This window comes from Haliotis rubra, unplaced genomic scaffold (assembly GCF_003918875.1).
Source record: "Haliotis rubra isolate DU_JTF1 unplaced genomic scaffold, ASM391887v1 Scf766, whole genome shotgun sequence".
Lineage (NCBI taxonomy): Eukaryota > Metazoa > Mollusca > Gastropoda > Lepetellida > Haliotidae > Haliotis > Haliotis rubra.
In genome coordinates, this window is record NW_025767486.1 from 74,703 (window position 1) to 93,482 (window position 18,780).

Consider the following 18,780-nt stretch of genomic DNA (forward strand, 5'->3'; position numbering starts at 1 on the left):
CAGTCAGGTCATCCTACAGATCATCCTCAGTCAGTCATAGATCATCTACAGTCAGTCATAGGTCATCCTACAGTCAGTCATAGGTCATCCTATCTCTACAGTCAGTCATACAGGTCATCCTACAGTCAGTCATAGGTCATCCTACAGTCAGTCATGGGTCATCCTACAGTCAGTCATGGGTCATCCTACAGTCAGTCATGGGTCATCCTACAGTCAGTCAGTGGAATCATCCTACAGTCAGTCATAGGTCATCATCAGTCATGGGTCATCCTAGTCAGTCATGGTCAGTCAGGTCATCCTACAGTCAGACATGGGTCATCCTACAGTCAGTCAGAGGTCATCCTACAATCAGTCATAGGTAATCCTACAATCAGTCATAGATAATCCTTCAGTCAGTCATGGGTCATCCTACAGTCAGACATGGGTCATCCTACAATCAGTCATAGATCATCCTACAGCCAGTCATGGGTCATCCTACAATCAGTCATGGGTCATCCTACAGTCAGTCATAGGTCATCCTTCAGTCAGTGATGGGTCATCCTACAATCAGTCATGGATCATCCTACAGTCAGTCATAGATCATCCTACAGTCAGTCATAGGTCTTCTTACAGTCAGTCATAGGTCATCCTACAGTCAGTAATAGGTCATCCTACAGCCAGTCAGGTCATCCTACAGTCAGTCATGGGTCATACTACAGTCAGTCATAGGTCAGTCATAGATCATCCTACAGTCAGTCCATATCAGTCATGGATCATCCTACAATCAGTCATAGATCATCCTACAGTCAGTCATAGGTCATCCTTCAGTCAGTCATAGGTCATCCTACAGTCAGTCATAGGTCATCCTTCAGTCAGTCATAGGTCATCCTACAGTCAGATCATGGGTCATCCTACAGTCAGTCATGGGTCATCCTACAGTCAGTCATAGGTCATCCTACAGTCAGTCATGGGTCATCCTACAGTCAGTCATAGGTCATCCTACAGTCAGTCAGAGATCATCCTACAATCAGTCATAGGTCATCCTACAATCAGTCATAGATAATCCTTCAGTCAGTCATGGGTCATCCTACAGTCAGTCATGGGTCATCCTACAATCAGTCATAGGTCATCCTACAGTCAGTCATGGGTCATCCTACAATCAGTCATGGGTCATCCTACAGTCAGTCATAGGTCATCCTACAGTCAGTCATAGGTCATCCTACAGTCAGTCATAGGTCATCCTACAGTCAGTCATAGGTCATCCTACAGTCAGTCATAGGTCATCCTACAGTCAGTCATGGGTCATCCTACAGTCAGTCATAGGTCAGTCATAGATCATCCTACAGTCAGTCATAGATCATCCTACAGTCATACATGGGTCAGTCATGGGTCATCCTACAGTCATGGGTCCTACAGTCAGTCATGGGTCATCCTACAATCAGTCATGGGTCATCCTACAGTCAGTCATAGGTCATCCTTCAGTCAGTCATAGGTCATCCTACAGTCAGTCATGGGTCATCCTACAGTCAGTCATGGGTCATCCTACAGTCAGTCATAGGTCATCCTACATCCTACAGTCAGTCATAGGTCATGGGTCATCCTAGGTCAGTCATAGTCAGTCATCCTACAGTCAGTCATGGGTCATCCTAATCAGTCATAGGTCATCAGTCAGTCATAGTCATCAGCTATCAGTCAGTCATCCTACAGTCAGTCATAGGTCATCCTTCAGTCAGTCATGGGTCATCCTACAGTCAGTCATGGGTCATCCTACAGTCAGTCATAGGTCATCATAGGTCATCCTACAGTCAGACATGGGTCATCCTCAATCTACAGTCAGTCATGGGTCATCCTACAATCAGTCATGGGTCATCCTACATCAGTCATGGGTCATCCTACAATCAGTCATCAGTCATCCTACAGTCAGTCATCCTACAGTCAGTCATGGGTCATCCTACAGTCAGTCATCATCCTACAGTCAGTCATTGGTCATCCTACATTCAGTCATGGGTCATCCTTCAGTCAGTCATGGGTCATCCTACAGTCAGACATTGGTCATCATTCACTACATGGGTCATCAGTCATGGGTCATCCTTCAGTCAGTCATGGGTCATCCTACAATCAGTCATAGGTCATCCTAGAGTCAGTCATAGGTCATCCTACAGTCAGTCATGGGTCATCCTACAGTCAGTCATGGGTCATCCTTCAGTCAGTCATGGGTCATCCTTCACTCAGTCATGGGTAAATCACACTGCCTGTCTATCATAGATCAATCAGGATGTCAGTCGATTAATTACACAAGCACTCAGTCCTATGCCCTTGAAGTTCCCCTCCATTTTTTTACTGAATTCCTTTTTCTTATCTATATCTGTAAGTTAAATTTCAATTATCTTTTATTTTAAACCTTCATTCTTTAAAATATTCTTTCCAAAAGGTGTATATTTTAACATTTGATATTACTGATATAGTAATATAGAAGAACAATTGTAATAGCATGACGTTCAAGTTATTACACATCAAATATACCTTTTTGTTGGTAAAAAGTTAATAAGCCAAAGTTTAAAGAAAATTCTTAATTTGCAAGGTATTATAAACATGGCGTGCATTCTGTTTAAAGGGAGACAACTGTTGCTTTACTCCAGACATGGCGGTGAATCCATGTCAAGTACAATAGGGTCAGTCTCTGCCGTGTTTCTGTAATGTCATCATAAAGTGCATCTTACTAATGCAGTTCCTTGTAGCTAGCCTTGATTTGGCACTTTTATTTTTTTCTGAGTTAAATTAGCCTTTTTGTTTGTTGTAGTCTAAACAGTCTGTGGGTCCAGTGGAATATGATATCTACAAGGTGAGCCCATTGTTGGGGTCAGCTTCACCGGGGGGTGGGGGGGTGGTGGGTTATTCCCTTCAGTAGTAGAGGGGTAAGGTGTTCTGTGCACAGCTCACAAGTCACAAGTCATGTGAAACTAAACATCGTTGGCATGTATTGGGAGGGGTCAGCGCGTTTAGCAGCTGGACTCGTACAGGAGAAGGAGTGCACTTCACAGTCAATTTGCTGGATGCATGTAATTAATTGGGTGGCTGTGTTCTTTTTGTTGAAAACATCACAGAATGATTTAGTTATGTGTGATTTTGTTCAGCAGCATGCATATTGTATAAAAGCGTTGTTCACCACTTGCTGCATGTGTATCACGTTTCCTTAATGTTGTCCACCAAAAACACCTATGGTTACAGATTAATTTTCTGTATTGTACATTTGTATTCTACATGAACACATTTTTTATTATTTTTTATGAAATACAGATATGTTTCACTAATATCTCCAGTATCATAGACTAAAATGTATACTCAAAGCAAAGTCCACAGGATTAACACTGTGATATTTAAAAACAACTAGAGAATATGTCCCCACAATGCCTTGTAAATAGTGGTCACAGATATTGTGTATTGTGGGTTTTCAGGGTACAGAAGTAAGTGATCTGGACTAAAGGTTGTCACTCTTCCAGTTTTGTGGAAGCTTCGTTGAGTGGGTCAGGCCTTATGTTCTGTAAGCGGAGTAGAGGTTGAAATTCACAAGTTTTCCACGACATTCAGAGGCTAGAGAATATTCACCTGCTCTTCAATTTTCAAAAACAGGCGTGTGAACTTCAGGTGTCAAAAAGAGGGCAGAGTGAGTAACTAACTTCAGTGTGCACAAAGTGCACGTGCCACGCGTGATATGTGACATTTCTTGCAAAGTGCTTTGCTACATGTTTATTTAGGGTTATTTTTATTACTTTTCAAATAACTTATATTTTCTGCAGTTTTATGTAATGCACAGTTACTTTTTACTGTTGGTATCTAATGGGTGGTTGTATTCAGTTAAAACAATTCCAAGAGAATGATTCCTCGAGAGAAATATAGCATATAGTACAAAGGAATAATTTCACTGCAGGAACAGACAGCTCATACACACAGTCCAGGACACCACATACACAGATATGATGTCAGTGTCTCTGGTAGGACACCACATACACAGATATGGTGTCAGTGTCTCTGGTAGGACATCTGGTGTCATCCCTCAACACAGAGTCATAAACACTTGCTCAGATATACTTGAAATCATAGCACAGATTCTTTGTAATATGGAAAGGTTTTTGTTGCTTTTGTTTGCAATACCCTTGAAGACCAATGTTTGAACTGGCCTTCATCAACCAACATTTTGTCATAAGCTGAAATATTGCTGATATGGGTGTTAAAGAAAGAAACAAACAACCAGTCCTAAGCGGTGACTGACGGGATTGTGACCTCTTGATGCATGTCATTGTACCCCATCTACGGAGATCGAGACTCAATATGTCAGTCGCTGGGTTGTCTGCCCCTGAGTGGATTATTTACAGGCTGAAGTCTGACAGTTTAGTGTGATGTTAATGAAACAAACATGATCTGGAGAGTGATGTATCATTTCAAATATCAAGTGCACCAGTATATATATGAATCAATGCTCATAATAAGAGTACTACAGTGGGGCTCCAGAAAAGGAGGATTGTTGTAGTACAGTACAACCAGAAATTATTGAGAATTTAAAGATTGTAAATTTTTAATTTTTTTCGCTCATTGCTCATGTATTAAATGTGAATATTAGCAGAACATAACTCCAGATTCAAAGACAGGTGAACGGTTAGTTTTTGTCAAGTCACCATGGGCAGCAATGCAGGCCTCAATGCGGCGGGGCATACTACTGATCAAAGAAGTTAGAAAGTCGTGGTCCATGCTGTCCCAATATCGGACCACCTCTTCTTTCATGTCAGCAATATTTGTCAGATTTTTCTTTCACTTTCCTTCATAACACCCAAAACATTTTCTATTCAATTTAGGTCAGGGCTATAGCTTGGTCAATCTAATAATGTCATATTTTGGGTCCGAAACCGGGCCTGTGAATGCTTTGAACGCTGTTTTGTGTCGTTGTCCTGCTGAAAAATCAAAAACTTTCCATAGAACACGTGAGCAGATGGAAGTAAATGTCCCTCGAGAATATCTGTGTACCGCTCACTGTCCATATTCCCTTCAAATACACAGAGGGGCATTGCCCCTAACACAGATATGCCACCACACACGTTAAATTTAAATGACAAGGGAAGCCAAAAGTTAATTACCATTGATTGGTGATGCGAGGAGTTAATACATCAACCTTCCTTTTGTCCATTAGCTTATTACCAATCAGTGCTAATTTGACTTATTTAAATAATTATACGATATCATTCTGCTGTAAATGAGCACAGTAGTCTCAATGGACACCAGGTAAAGCTGAATACTGCTTGTATTGAACCAACATTGAGGAGGATCTGTCTCATTAGGACAATAAACTTGCAAAGATACTGCACTGTGTGGCATTACTGTCATCCAAGAGACTTCTCTGTGTGGCATTACTGTCATTCAAGAGACTTCTCTGTGTGGCATTACTGTCATTCAAGAGACTTCTCTGTGTGGCATTACTGTCATTCAAGAGATTTCTCTGTGTGGCCTTACTGACATTCAAGAGACATCTCTGTGTGGCATTACTGACATCCAAGAGACTTCTCTGTGTGGCATTACTGTCATTCAAGAGACTTCTCTGTGTGACATTACTGTCATTCAAGAGACTTCTCTGTGTGACATTACTGTCATTCAAGAGATTTCTCTGTGTGGCCTTACTGACATTCAAGAGACATCTCTGTGTGGCATTACTGACATTCAAGAGACTTCTCTGTGTGGCATTACTATCATTCAAGAGACTTCTCTGTGTGACATTACTGTCATTCAAGAGACTTCTCTGTGTGGCATTACTGACATTCAAGAGACTTCTCTGTGTGGCATTACTGTCATTCAAGAGACTTCTCTGTGTGGCATTACTGACATTCAAGAGATTTCTCTGTGTGGCATTACTGACATTCAAGATACTGCACTGTGTGGCATTACTGACATTCAAGAGACTTCTCTGTGTGGCATTACTATCATTCAAGAGACTTCTCTGTGTGGCATTACTGACATTCAAGAGACTTCTCTGTGTGGCATTACTGTCATTCAAGAGATTTCTCTGTGTGGCCTTACTGACATTCAAGAGACATCTCTGTGTGGCATTACTGACATTCAAGAGACTTCTCTGTGTGGCATTACTGTCATTCAAGAGACTTCTCTGTGTGGCATTACTGACATTCAAGAGATTTCTCTGTGTGGCATTACTGACATTCAAGAGACTTCTCTGTGTGGCATTACTGTCACTCAAGAGACTTCTCTGTGTGGCATTACTGACATTCAAGAGATTTCTCTGTGTGGCATTACTGACATTCAAGAGACTTCTCTGTGTGGCATTACTGACATTCAAGAGACTACTCTGTGTGGCCTTACTGACATTCAAGAGACTTCACTGTGTGGCATTACTGTCATTCAAGAGATTTCTCTGTGTGGCATTACTGACATTCAAAAGACATCTCTGTGTGGCATTACTGACATTCAAGAGACTTCTCTGTGTGGCATTACTGTCATTCAAGAGACTTCTCTGTGTGGCATTACTGACATTCAAGAGACATCTCTGTGTGGCCTTACTGACATTCAAGATACTGCACTGTGTGGCATTACTGTCATTCAAGAGATTTCTCTGTGTGGCCTTACTGACATTCAACAGACTTCGCTGTGTGGCATTACTGACATTCAAGAGACGTCTCTGTGTAGCATTACTGACATTTAAGAGACTTCTCTGTGTGGCATTACTGACATTCAACAGACCTACCTGTGTGACATTACTGACATTCAAGATACATCTCTGTGTAGCATTACTGACATTCAAGAGACTGCTCTGTGTAATATTACTGACATTCAAGAGATCTGTCAGTGTTGCATTACTGACATTCAAGAGACTGCTCTTTGTGACATTACTGACATTAAGGATCCTTCTCTGTGTGGCATTACTGACATTTCAGAGACTTCTCTGAATGGCATTACTGAGATTCAACAGACTTCGCTGTGTGGCATTACTGACATTCAAGAGACGTCTCTGTGTAGCATTACTGACATTTAAGAGACTTCTCTGTGTGGCATTACTGACATTCAACAGACCTACCTGTGTGCCATTACTGACATTGAAGATATTTCTCTATGTGGAATTACTGACATTCAAGAAATTTCTCTGTGCGACATTACTGTCATTCAAGAGACTTTTCTGTTTGGCATAACTGACATTCAAGAGACTTCTCTGTGTGGCATTACTGACATTCAAGAGACTTCTCTGTGTGGCATTACTCACATTCAAGAGAATTCTCTGTGTGGCATTACTGACATTCAAGAGACCTCATTGCGTGGCATTACTGACATTCAAGATATTTCTCTGTGTGGCATTACTCACATTCAAGGGACTTCTCTGTGTGGCATTACTAACAATCAAAAGACGTTTCTTTGTGGCATTACTGACATTCTAATGATGTCTCTGTGTGGCAGTACTGACATTTAAGAGACTTCTCTGTGTGTCCTTACTGACATTCAAGAGACATCTCTGTGTGGCAATACTGACATTTAAATGACATCACTGTGTGGCATTACTGACATTCAAGATATTTTTGTGTGGCATTTCTCACATTCAAAAGACATCTGTGTGGCATTACTGATATTCAAGGGACTTCTCTGTGTGGCATTACTGACATTTAAGAGACTTCTCTGTGTGTCCTTACTGACATCCAAGAGACGTCTCTGTGTGGCATTACTGACATTCAAGATATTTCTCTGTGTGGCATTACTGAGATTTAAGAGACTTCTCTGTGTGGCATTACTCACATTGAAGATATTTCTCTGTGTTGCATTACTGACATTCAAGAGACTTCTCTGTGTGGCATTACTGAGATTCAACAGACTTCGCTGTGTGGCATTACTGACATTCAAGAGACGTCTCTGTGTAGCATTACTGACATTTAAGAGACTTCTCTGTGTGGCATTACTGACATTCAACAGACCTACCTGTGTGCCATTACTGACATTGAAGATATTTCTCTATGTGGAATTACTGACATTCAAGAAATTTCTCTGTGCGACATTACTGTCATTCAAGAGACTTTTCTGTTTGGCATAACTGACATTCAAGAGACTTCTCTGTGTGGCATTACTGACATTCAAGAGACTTCTCTGTGTGGCATTACTCACATTCAAGAGAATTCTCTGTGTGGCATTACTGACATTCAAGAGACCTCATTGCGTGGCATTACTGACATTCAAGATATTTCTCTGTGTGGCATTACTCACATTCAAGGGACTTCTCTGTGTGGCATTACTAACAATCAAAAGACGTTTCTTTGTGGCATTACTGACATTCTAATGATGTCTCTGTGTGGCAGTACTGACATTTAAGAGACTTCTCTGTGTGTCCTTACTGACATTCAAGAGACATCTCTGTGTGGCAATACTGACATTTAAATGACATCACTGTGTGGCATTACTGACATTCAAGATATTTTTGTGTGGCATTTCTCACATTCAAAAGACATCTGTGTGGCATTACTGATATTCAAGGGACTTCTCTGTGTGGCATTACTGACATTTAAGAGACTTCTCTGTGTGTCCTTACTGACATCCAAGAGACGTCTCTGTGTGGCATTACTGACATTCAAGATATTTCTCTGTGTGGCATTACTGAGATTTAAGAGACTTCTCTGTGTGGCATTACTCACATTGAAGATATTTCTCTGTGTTGCATTACTGACATTCAAGAGACTTCTCTGTGTGGCATTACTGTGATTGCCAAGAGACTTCTCTGTGTGGCATTACTGACTTTCAAGAGACTCTCTGTGTGGCATTACTGACATTCAAGAGTCCCATTTTTACTCTTCTAGTAAACACACAGACAATCTTGATCATACGAAATGTTGATGTTACAGCTGCTCACTTGTACACCATAATCCATCAGTCCTCCATAATTCCGAAAATACCAGTAAGTGTGAAGGAATAGAACGAGCTTTTCAAAACTTACAATGATGGATTTTCTCTCCCTTGTAATTGCAAGTGCCACAGACTCTGGGATACACCAGTCATTCACTCGGGAGTCTGAACCCTTCATTCACTGTCTGTTATTGGTTATTCTCACTATTCTCTAACTGTATCCTGTAGGCCCTGAGGACTGGTGGTCTGTTGCTGATGGTCCCTTTCTGCTTGTCTCACTCAGGGCTTCTCACTGGGCTGCCCAACTCCACTCAAAACCACAGTGCCTGCTTGTACACTGCATGGATGTTGTAGCTACCATTTGGATTCATGCCTGACAATATATACCTGTGTTGCTATGAAACCATTGTGATTAACCTATGCAAACATTTGGATGGAAATGTTTGAAAATTTATTTATCTTATTAATGTCAATATTTGTTTGGAAAATTATAAAGAAAAATATGTGTAATGGCTATTAGCAAGAGCATGTGTGGACATTACATGAAATGTGACATTGTTTCTATGATTTGTGGAATAGTTTAGATTTTCATTAATTGTTTATGCTTGTTTATTTTGCTTTTTTACAATAGACATTTTGTTGCTTGATGTCTGTTGCAGACTGTAGAAAGTGGCAATCCCTATGAAATAGAAGAAGTAAGTAGATTGTGTACACCTGATGTAGGCACTGTTCATAACACAGCAACATGACATACAATACTTCACAAGTTTCACTGCATTCCTCTATAACCCTTGGATTTGTTTGACTGTGTAATGTAGCTATGTTTGATCTTCATATATGTAATACCTGAGTCTAATGAGCCCTGATCCAGAAACTTAGTGCCTGACATTAACACAAACTTCTCCAACCAAGGAGGAAACAGTACACCACGAATGGGTGCAGCTTGTTTAGGTTGAAACAAACTGCTTGGTTAGCCAATGAAAGTACTTGGATAGATGTACTGCCAATCCTACTGTGATTCCTCTTCGTAGCACTACTGTGATTGCCAAGAGATTTCTCTGTGTGGCATTACTGACATTCAAGAGACGTCTCTGTGTGGCATTTCTGTCATTCAAGAGATTTCTCTGTGTGGCATTACTGACATTCAAGAGATTTCTCTGTGTGGCATTACTGACATTCAAGAGATTTCTCTGTGTGGCATTACTGTGATTGCCAAGAGACTTCTCTGTGTGGCATTACTGTCATCCAAGAGATTTCACTGTGTGGCATTACTGACATTCAAGAGACGTGTCTGTGTGGCATTACTGTCATTCAAGAGATTTCTCTGTGTGGCATTACTGACATTCAAGAGACGTCTCTGTGTGGCATTTCTGTCATTCAAGAGATTTCTCTGTGTGGGATTACTGACATTCAAGAGATTTCTCTGTGTGGCATTACTGTCATTCAAGAGATTTCTCTGTGTGGCATTACTGTGATTGCCAAGAGATTTCACTGAGTGGCATTACTGACATTGAAGATACGTTTGTGTGGCATTGCTGACATTGAAGATACGTCTGTGTGGTATTACTAACATTCAAGAGACGTCTCTGTGTGGCATTACTAACATTCAAGAGACTTTTCTGTGTAGCATTACTGACATTCAAGGGACTTCTCTGTGTGGCATTACTGACATTCAAGAGACTTTTCTGTGTAGCATTCCTGACATTCAAGAGACGTCTCTGTGTAGCATTCCTGACATTCAAGTGACGTCTCTGTGTGGCATTACTGACATTCAAGAGACGTCTCTGTGTAGCATTCCTGACATTCAAGGGACTTCTCTGTGTGGCATTACTGACATTCAAGAGACTTTTCTGTGTAGCATTCCTGACATTCAAGAGACGTCTCTGTGTAGCATTCCTGACATTCAAGTGACGTCTCTGTGTGGCATTACTGACATTCAAGAGACGTCTCTGTGTAGCATTCCTGACATTCAAGAGACGTCTCTTTGTGGCATTGCTGACATTCAAGAAACGTCTCTGTGTGGCATTACTAACATTCAAGAGACTTTTCTGTGTAGCATTACTGACATTCAAGAGACTTCTCTGTGTGGCATTCCTGACATTCAAGTGACTTATCTGTGTAGCATTACTGACATTCAAGAGACGTCTCTTTGTGGCATTACTGATATTCAAAAGACGTCCGTGTGACATTACTGACATTCAAGACACATCTCTGTGTGGCATTCCTGACATTCCAGAGACGCCTCTGTGTGGCATTACTGACATTCAAGAGACGTCTCTGTGTTGCATTGCTGACATTCAAGAGACGTGTCTGTGTTGCATTACTGACATTCAAGAGACTTTTCTGTGTGGCATTACTGTCATTCAAGAGACGTCTCTGTGTGGCATTATATGACATTCAAGAGACGTCTCTGTGTGGCATTACTGCCAATCATACTGTGAGTTCTCTGGCCGGAAAGCGGTGTCTTGACATGCTGGTGCTGGAGAAGTGTCTTGACATGCTGGTGATGAAGAAGTGTCTTGATTGACTTGGTGCAGAGAGAAGTTATTCATCAGTGGCTGCTGTAAATACCCAGCATTCTCAGTGGTAACCATGAAAACTGGACACAGGAAGATAAGCCTCATTACACAAAGACGTCAATGACAGTGTCTCTGAGTATAAGAATAACCAGATTATCAGTAGTTTCTGCACTTTCTTTGTCTTTAGCGGGAAAACAACACAGTATTTATTGACAGTGATGTAAATTGGAAACTTTCATTAACTACATTAGCATATACCATGATCTTATGGAGCATATAATACTAGCAACAGTATCTCACTCACTCATGCTGTCGTTCCACCGCTTCTACTTCCAGAGACCAACCTACAATGGTGATGTTCGTGGAGTTATCCCCCCTCAGCCAGACGCCCTGCAGTATCAGGTACTGTAACTTCATGTGTGGTCATTATAAGTAAGCTGGGCCCCGTCTTGAATATTGCAATATACCTAGCTTTGGCGAACGTTAGCGCGCCCAAAGGGAGACGGGAACCAGCTTATCATTATAAGCTGCTGTAAGTTATAATTATAGTCAGTACTAGATACCGTTATGCACAACTATACTCAGTTTGAGATGCTGTAACTTACAGTTACAGTGAGTTTGAAATACTAATGGCTTAAGTCAGTGTCAGATACTGTAATTTATTAGTTAATAGTTAGTGTTGTATTCTAGGAGTGAGTGTTGTGTTCTGGGACTGGGCGTTGTATTCTGGGACTGGGCGTTTTATGCTGGTACTGAGTGTTGTATTCTGGAACTGCGCATTGTATTCTTGGACTGTGTGTTGTATTCTTGGACTGTGTGTTGTATTCTGGGACTGAGTGTTGTATTCTTGGACTGAGTGTTGTATTCTTGGACTGAGTGTTGTATTCTGGGACTGAGTGTTGTATTCTGGGACTGAGTGTTGTATTCTGGGACTGAGTGTTGTATTCTGGGACTGAGTGTTGTATTCTTGGACTGAGTGTTGTATTCTGGGACTGAGTGTTGTATTCTTGGACTGAGTGTTGTATTCTTGGACTGAGTGTTGTATTCTTGGACTGAGTGTTGTATTCTTGGACTGAGTGTTGTATTCTGGGACTGAGTGTTGTATTCTGGGACTGAGTGTTGTGTTGTATTCTGGGACTGAGTGTTGTATTCTGCGACTGAGTGTTGTATTCTGGACTGAGTGTTGTATTCTGGGACTGAGTGTTGTATTCTGGGACTGAGTGTTGTATTCTGGGACTGAGGACTGAGTGTTGTATTCTTGGACTGAGTGTTGTATGTATTCTGGGACTGAGTGTTGTATTCTTGGACTGAGTGTTGTATTCTTGGACTGAGTGGACTTGGAGTGTTGTATTCTTGGACTGAGTGTTGTATTCTGGACTGTTGTATTCTGGGACTGAGTGGACTGAGTGTTGTATTCTGGGACTGAGTGTTGTATTCTGGGACTGAGTGTTGTATTCTGGGACTGAGTGTTTGGACTGAGTGTTGGACTGAGTGTTGTATTCTGAGTGGACTGAGTGTTGTATTCTGGGACTGAGTGTTGACTGAGTGTTGTACTGAGTGGTATGCTGGGACTGAGTGTTGTTGACTGGGACTGAGTGTTGTATCTCTGGGACTGACTAGTGTTGTTGGGACTGAGTGTTGTATTCTGGGACTGAGTGTTGTATTCTGGGACTGAGTGTTGTATTCTTGGACTGAGTGTTGAGACTGAGTGTTGTATTCTTGGTAGTGTTGTATTCTGGGACTGAGTGTTGTATTCTTGGACTGAGTGTTGTAGTGTTGTTCTTGGACTGAGTGTTGTATTCTTGGACTGAGTGTTGTATTCTTGGACTGAGTGTTGTATTCTTGGACTGAGTGTTGTATTCTGCGACTGAGTGTTGTATTCTTGGACTGAGTGTTGTATTCTTGGACTGAGTGTTGTATTCTTGGACTGAAAGTTGTATTCTGGGACTAAGTGTTGTATTCTGCTTCTGAGTGTTGTATTCTTGGACTGAGTGTTGTATTCTTGATGTGTGTCTGTGTTGCAGGATGTGATGCGTCGCCTGGTGAGTCGCTACATCCATCAGACTAAGAAGCAGCTGCGGCAGGATGGAGTAAATGAAGACGACCTGCTCGAGATCAAGCAGGACATCTCCAGTCTCCGGTGAGGCCCTCACAATGCTCATGGATGGGATGGCAAGCTCAAGGAGGCCTCGAGAAATATTAATATGATTCTACACTGTTGGGTTTTTAAAATCACAGGAACTTGCAACCTTATTGGTGATCAATATAATGGAGTATCATACTCAAATTGGAAGTGTGTTGATAAGAAGTGTGATTATAGTAATCTCTCTCCACAGATACGAACTGCGAGAAGACAGAAAGCGTGAGTGTGCACGGACCTCATCACACATGGACTGCCTCCGCCAAGATATAGTCCACACACTGAGAGGTGTTTCACCTACATCAAGCCCAAGGTTACATAACCTCCAGAAGGTCAGCTCAAGTACAAGTATCAGTAACTTTGGCAACAGCTACCAGAACCTCAACAACAACAACAGCTATGGCAACAACAGCTACCCAAGCATGCTGTCCCAGCAGGATCTTGATTACTTGAAATGGGAGCTCATGTCCGGTCTGAGGTCGGAGGTCAAGGATGCGATACAGTCCTGTCTCCAGACGCAAACACCCCCTCCCCCAACCCCCATGATGTCTAGCATGGGTTCAGATCTCTACCACACACACCTGTATACACAACTGTGAGATCTGTGTGTGCATACACCTGTATACACAACTGTGAGATCTCTGTATCCAAACACCTGTATACACAACTGTGAGATCTCTGTGTCCACACCTGTATACACAACTGAGATCTCTGTATCCACACACATGTACACACAACTGTGAGATCTGTGTGTATACACAACTGTGAGATCTCTGTATCCACACACCTGTATACGCTCCTGTGAGATCTCTGTATCCACACACCCTGTATCCACAACTGTGAGATCTCTGTATCCACACACCTGTATCCACAACTGTGAGATCTCTGTATCCACACACCTGTATACACAACTGTGAGATCTCTGTATCCACACACCTGTATACGCTCCTGTGAGATCTCCGTATCCACACACCTGTATCCACAACTGTGAGATCTCTGTATCCTCACACCTGTATACACAACTGTGAGATCTGGGTGTGCACACACCTATTCACACCTGTGAGATCTCTGTATCCACACACCTGTATACACAATTGTGAATTCTGTGTAGCATATCCACTTGTCCCCTGTATGTGAAGCTAATAAGGTAGACTCGCTATATATTGTTTCTGATCTTGTCAGATGTTATCGCACACATGTATAATTCATTTGCCAAAAACTTCAAAGATTTCTTAATGTCACACTATGATGTCTATTTCAATGAGCAAACAAGTCTACAGGCTACTCCCACCCCTTGCAGTCTGGACTGAGGAGAGTTTGCTGGGCTGAAACTACAAAACTTGAAAACATAGCTTACTACCAAAGGCTCGCTCCAGTTTAAAGTGAACAGCATGTGATATACAGGAGAGGGTGTACAATACACAAGGTGACATCCATGAAGTCCCACCTTTTTATCCCCATAATTAATCATTATCACAACGAAAGGCACTCCAAGTTTATTGTGCTTATTTCAACAATGAGCAAGTTTTAGACACAGTTTGGCTCCATGTTGTTGTTTTTCAAATTGTATTCTTTTGAAATTAATGGAAAATAATGGTGACTATACGTACATTAATGGAGTGATGTGTAAGTAGTGGAGGTTTTACATCAAATGTGTTTCATGTTAAACAAGGTGTTAGTTTTGTAATCAGTTGGGTGAGGGCATGGCTGTTGCCTCCCCTGTATGTACCGGATATCCTATTAGCAACGGATACAATGTTCCTGACCGGCTCACCTGCAGTGTCTGCAAGATGTCTGTATACACACAAGTCAACACACACACACACACACCTGAACACACAAGTCAACAAACAAAACACACACACACACACACACACACACACACACACACCTCTGAACACACAAGTCAACAAACAAAACACACGCACACACACCTGAACACACAGGTTAACACACACCTAAACACAAAAGTCAACACACCCCTGAACACATAAGTCAACACACACACACCTGAACACACATGTCCACACACACACATCTGAACACACAACTCAACACACCCACACACCCCTGAACACACAAGTCAACACACACACACCTGAACACACAAGTCAACACACACATAAACACAAAAGTCAACACACCCCTGAACACACGAGTCCACACACCTGAACACACAAGTTAACACACATCTAAACACAAAAGTCAACACACCCCTGAACAAACAAGTCAACACACATACATGATCACATGAGTCAACACACCCCTGAACACACAAGTCAACACAACCCTGAACACACAAGTCAACACACACATGAACACACAAGTCGACACACAACTAAACACACAGGTCAACACACACACGTTAACACATATAAACACGCAAGTCAAGACACACATGAACACACAAGTCAACACACATGAACACACAAGTCAACACACACATGAACACACAAGTCAACACACACACGAACACACAAGTCAACACACACACACACACACATGAAGACACACGTTAACACACACATGAACACAGACATTAATGTTGCAGCAAATAGATAATGTTGTGGTGTTAGGGTCAGTGATATGTAAGTAATGTGTGTAAGTAACCAACTTGTAAGTAAACCCTGTGTAAGTTACCAACATGTAAGTAACTCCTGTGGAAGTTACCAACATGCAAGTAACCCCTGTGGAAGTTACCAACATGCAAGTAACCCCTGTGGAAGTTACCAACATGCAAGTAACCCCTGTGGAAGTTACCAACATGCAAGTAACCCCAGTGGAAGTTACCAACATGTAAGTAACCCCTGTGGAAGTTACCAACATGCAAGTAACCCCTGTGGAAGTTACCAACTTGTAAGTAACTCCTGTGGAAGTTACCATCTTGTAAGTAACTTGTGTTACAATAATGAAGTTTACCAGATGAGCCCATTTTGCAGTGACCGATAAATTGCCCCTGTCATGACATGACTGAAAAGCAATGGTACACCCTGACTTTTCTAACGAGCCACTAGTGTGTAACATGAGCTCTATGTGTATGTACAGCTGATAAAGATCTTTATCTGTATATTTCACTTTTCAAGATTATGTCATAGAAGTTAGCAAAGAAGTGTTCTTAGAATACAGTTTTTCTAGTGTCAGTGACCTAGCTACAGTCCAACCCGTCACTGATATAGAACATGTACACCCTGACTTTAACGAGCCACTAGTGTGTAACATGAGCTCTATGTGTATGTACAGCTGATAAAGATCTTTATCTGTATATTTCACTTTTCAAGATTATGTCATAGAAGTTAGCAAAGAAGTGTTCTTAGAATACAGTTTTTCTAGTGTCAGTGACCTAGCTACAGTCCAACCCGTCACTGATATAGAACATGTACTTAACGTGCCTATGGTAGTGGGGCAGGATACACTCGCCTTGTCAGGAGCACCTGGACTCGCCATTCTCACACAACACATGCTTATATATAGTCAGTTATATAATGGTTTCCAGAGCTTTATCATGATTATGGAAGAGTTTGACTTAAATCATGTGAGCAAGCTGTGATATCCTGCAATACTTGTGACAGGTACACTTCCAGATCCATACGGGGAGTACAGTACACGAGGAGAGTGATTGTGTCACTAGTAACAAGACCAATACAACTGTCTATTTTCTTCCTGTCCCAATAACAATGGACCTGCAATATGTAAATTGGCTATATGTGTTTTTTATTCATGACATTTTCATATGGATTATATATTGTTTTAGCCAACAAGAATAAGATTGGTTGCTAATTGTTATTAGGTTTGTATTTCCTTCAGACAGGGTACAACAGAGAGCAGGTCTCGGCTGGGGCACACATCTCACAGGCCATTTTGTGATATTTTTCAATGCCTGTAAATATCTTAACTGTCATTGGACAATTTAATATCAAGCGTAATAGAACAGTAAAGTCATTTTACCTAATATGATTTTGTGTTTTTAATGCTATTTCAAACAGATCAAATGTGTGTGGTCTTCATGAAACCCATGACATAGTGTATAACAACAGATCATTTTCTTGGCTTCAAACTGTTGCTGAACAAAAGGACCCTCCCCTCTAGACTGAATGTGTCATCCTCTGATGGTGAGTGACCTGACTGAATGTGTCATCATGCCCTCATTGATCCCCTGTAGACCTGCAAAAAACACACCAACACCCCTCTTGATCCTCGAGTATACCTGTACAAACCTCACCAACTCCCCTCTTAATCCTCCAGAAGACCTGTACAAACCTCACCAACTCCCCTCTTAATTCTCTTGTAGACCTGTACAAACCTATTAAATTCCCCTCTGGATTCTCCAGTAGACCTGCAAAAACCTCACCAACTCCCCTCTTGATCCTCCAGTATACCTGCAAAAAAAACACAAACTCCCCTCTTAATCCTCCAGTAGACCTAAAAAAACCTCACCAACTCCCCTCTTGAACCTCCAGTAGGCCTGTACAAACCACATCAACTCCCGTCTTGAACCTCAAGTAGTGCTGTACAAACCTCACCAACTCCCCTCTGGATCCTCAAATATACCTGCAAAAACCACACCAACTCCCCTCTTGAACCTACAGTATACCTGTACAAACCTCACCAACTCCCCTCTGGATCCTCAAATATACCTGCAAAAACCACACCAACTCCCCTCTTGAACCTCCAGTAGACCTGTACAAACCTCACCAATTCCCCTCTTAAACCTCCAGTAGGCCTGCAAAAACCTCACCAACTAACCTCTTGATCCTCCAGTATATCTGTACAAACCTCACCAATTTCCCTCTTGAACCTCCAGCAGGCCTGCAAAAACCTCACCAACTCCCCTCTGGACCCTCCAGTATACCAGTACAAACCTAACCAACTCCCCTCTTGATCCTCCAGTATTCCTGTACAAACCTCACCAACTCCCCTCTTGAACCTCCAGTAGACGTGCAACAACATCACCAACTCCCCTTTTGATCCTCCAGTGCACATGTACAAACCTCACCAACTCCCCCCTTGAACCTCCAGTAGACCTGTACAAACCACACCAACTCCCCTCTTAATCCTCCAGTAGACCTAAAAAAACCTCACCAACTCCCCTCTTGAACCTCCAGTAGGCCTGTACAAACCACATCAACTCCCGTCTTGAACCTCAAGTAGTGCTGTACAAACCTCACCAACTCCCCTCTGGATCCTCAAATATACCTGCAAAAACCACACCAACTCCCCTCTTGAACCTACAGTATACCTGTACAAACCTCACCAACTCCCCTCTGGATC

The 18,780-nt window shown here is 41.8% G+C and overlaps 1 protein-coding gene across 1 annotated transcript in view; it reads left to right on the forward strand.

The window, feature by feature from the left end:
• Positions 1–15,359, forward strand: part of LOC124260511 (transient-receptor-potential-like protein) — a 43,298-nt gene extending 27,939 nt beyond the window's left edge. Inside the window, 5 exon segments of the mRNA XM_046694841.1 lie at positions 2,780–2,821; positions 9,513–9,548; positions 11,709–11,774; positions 13,397–13,512; positions 13,709–15,359. Coding sequence (XP_046550797.1) covers positions 2,780–2,821; positions 9,513–9,548; positions 11,709–11,774; positions 13,397–13,512; positions 13,709–14,111 — 663 coding nt within the window. The 3' untranslated portion in view covers positions 14,112–15,359.
• Positions 15,360–18,780: the final 3,421 nt, after the last annotated feature.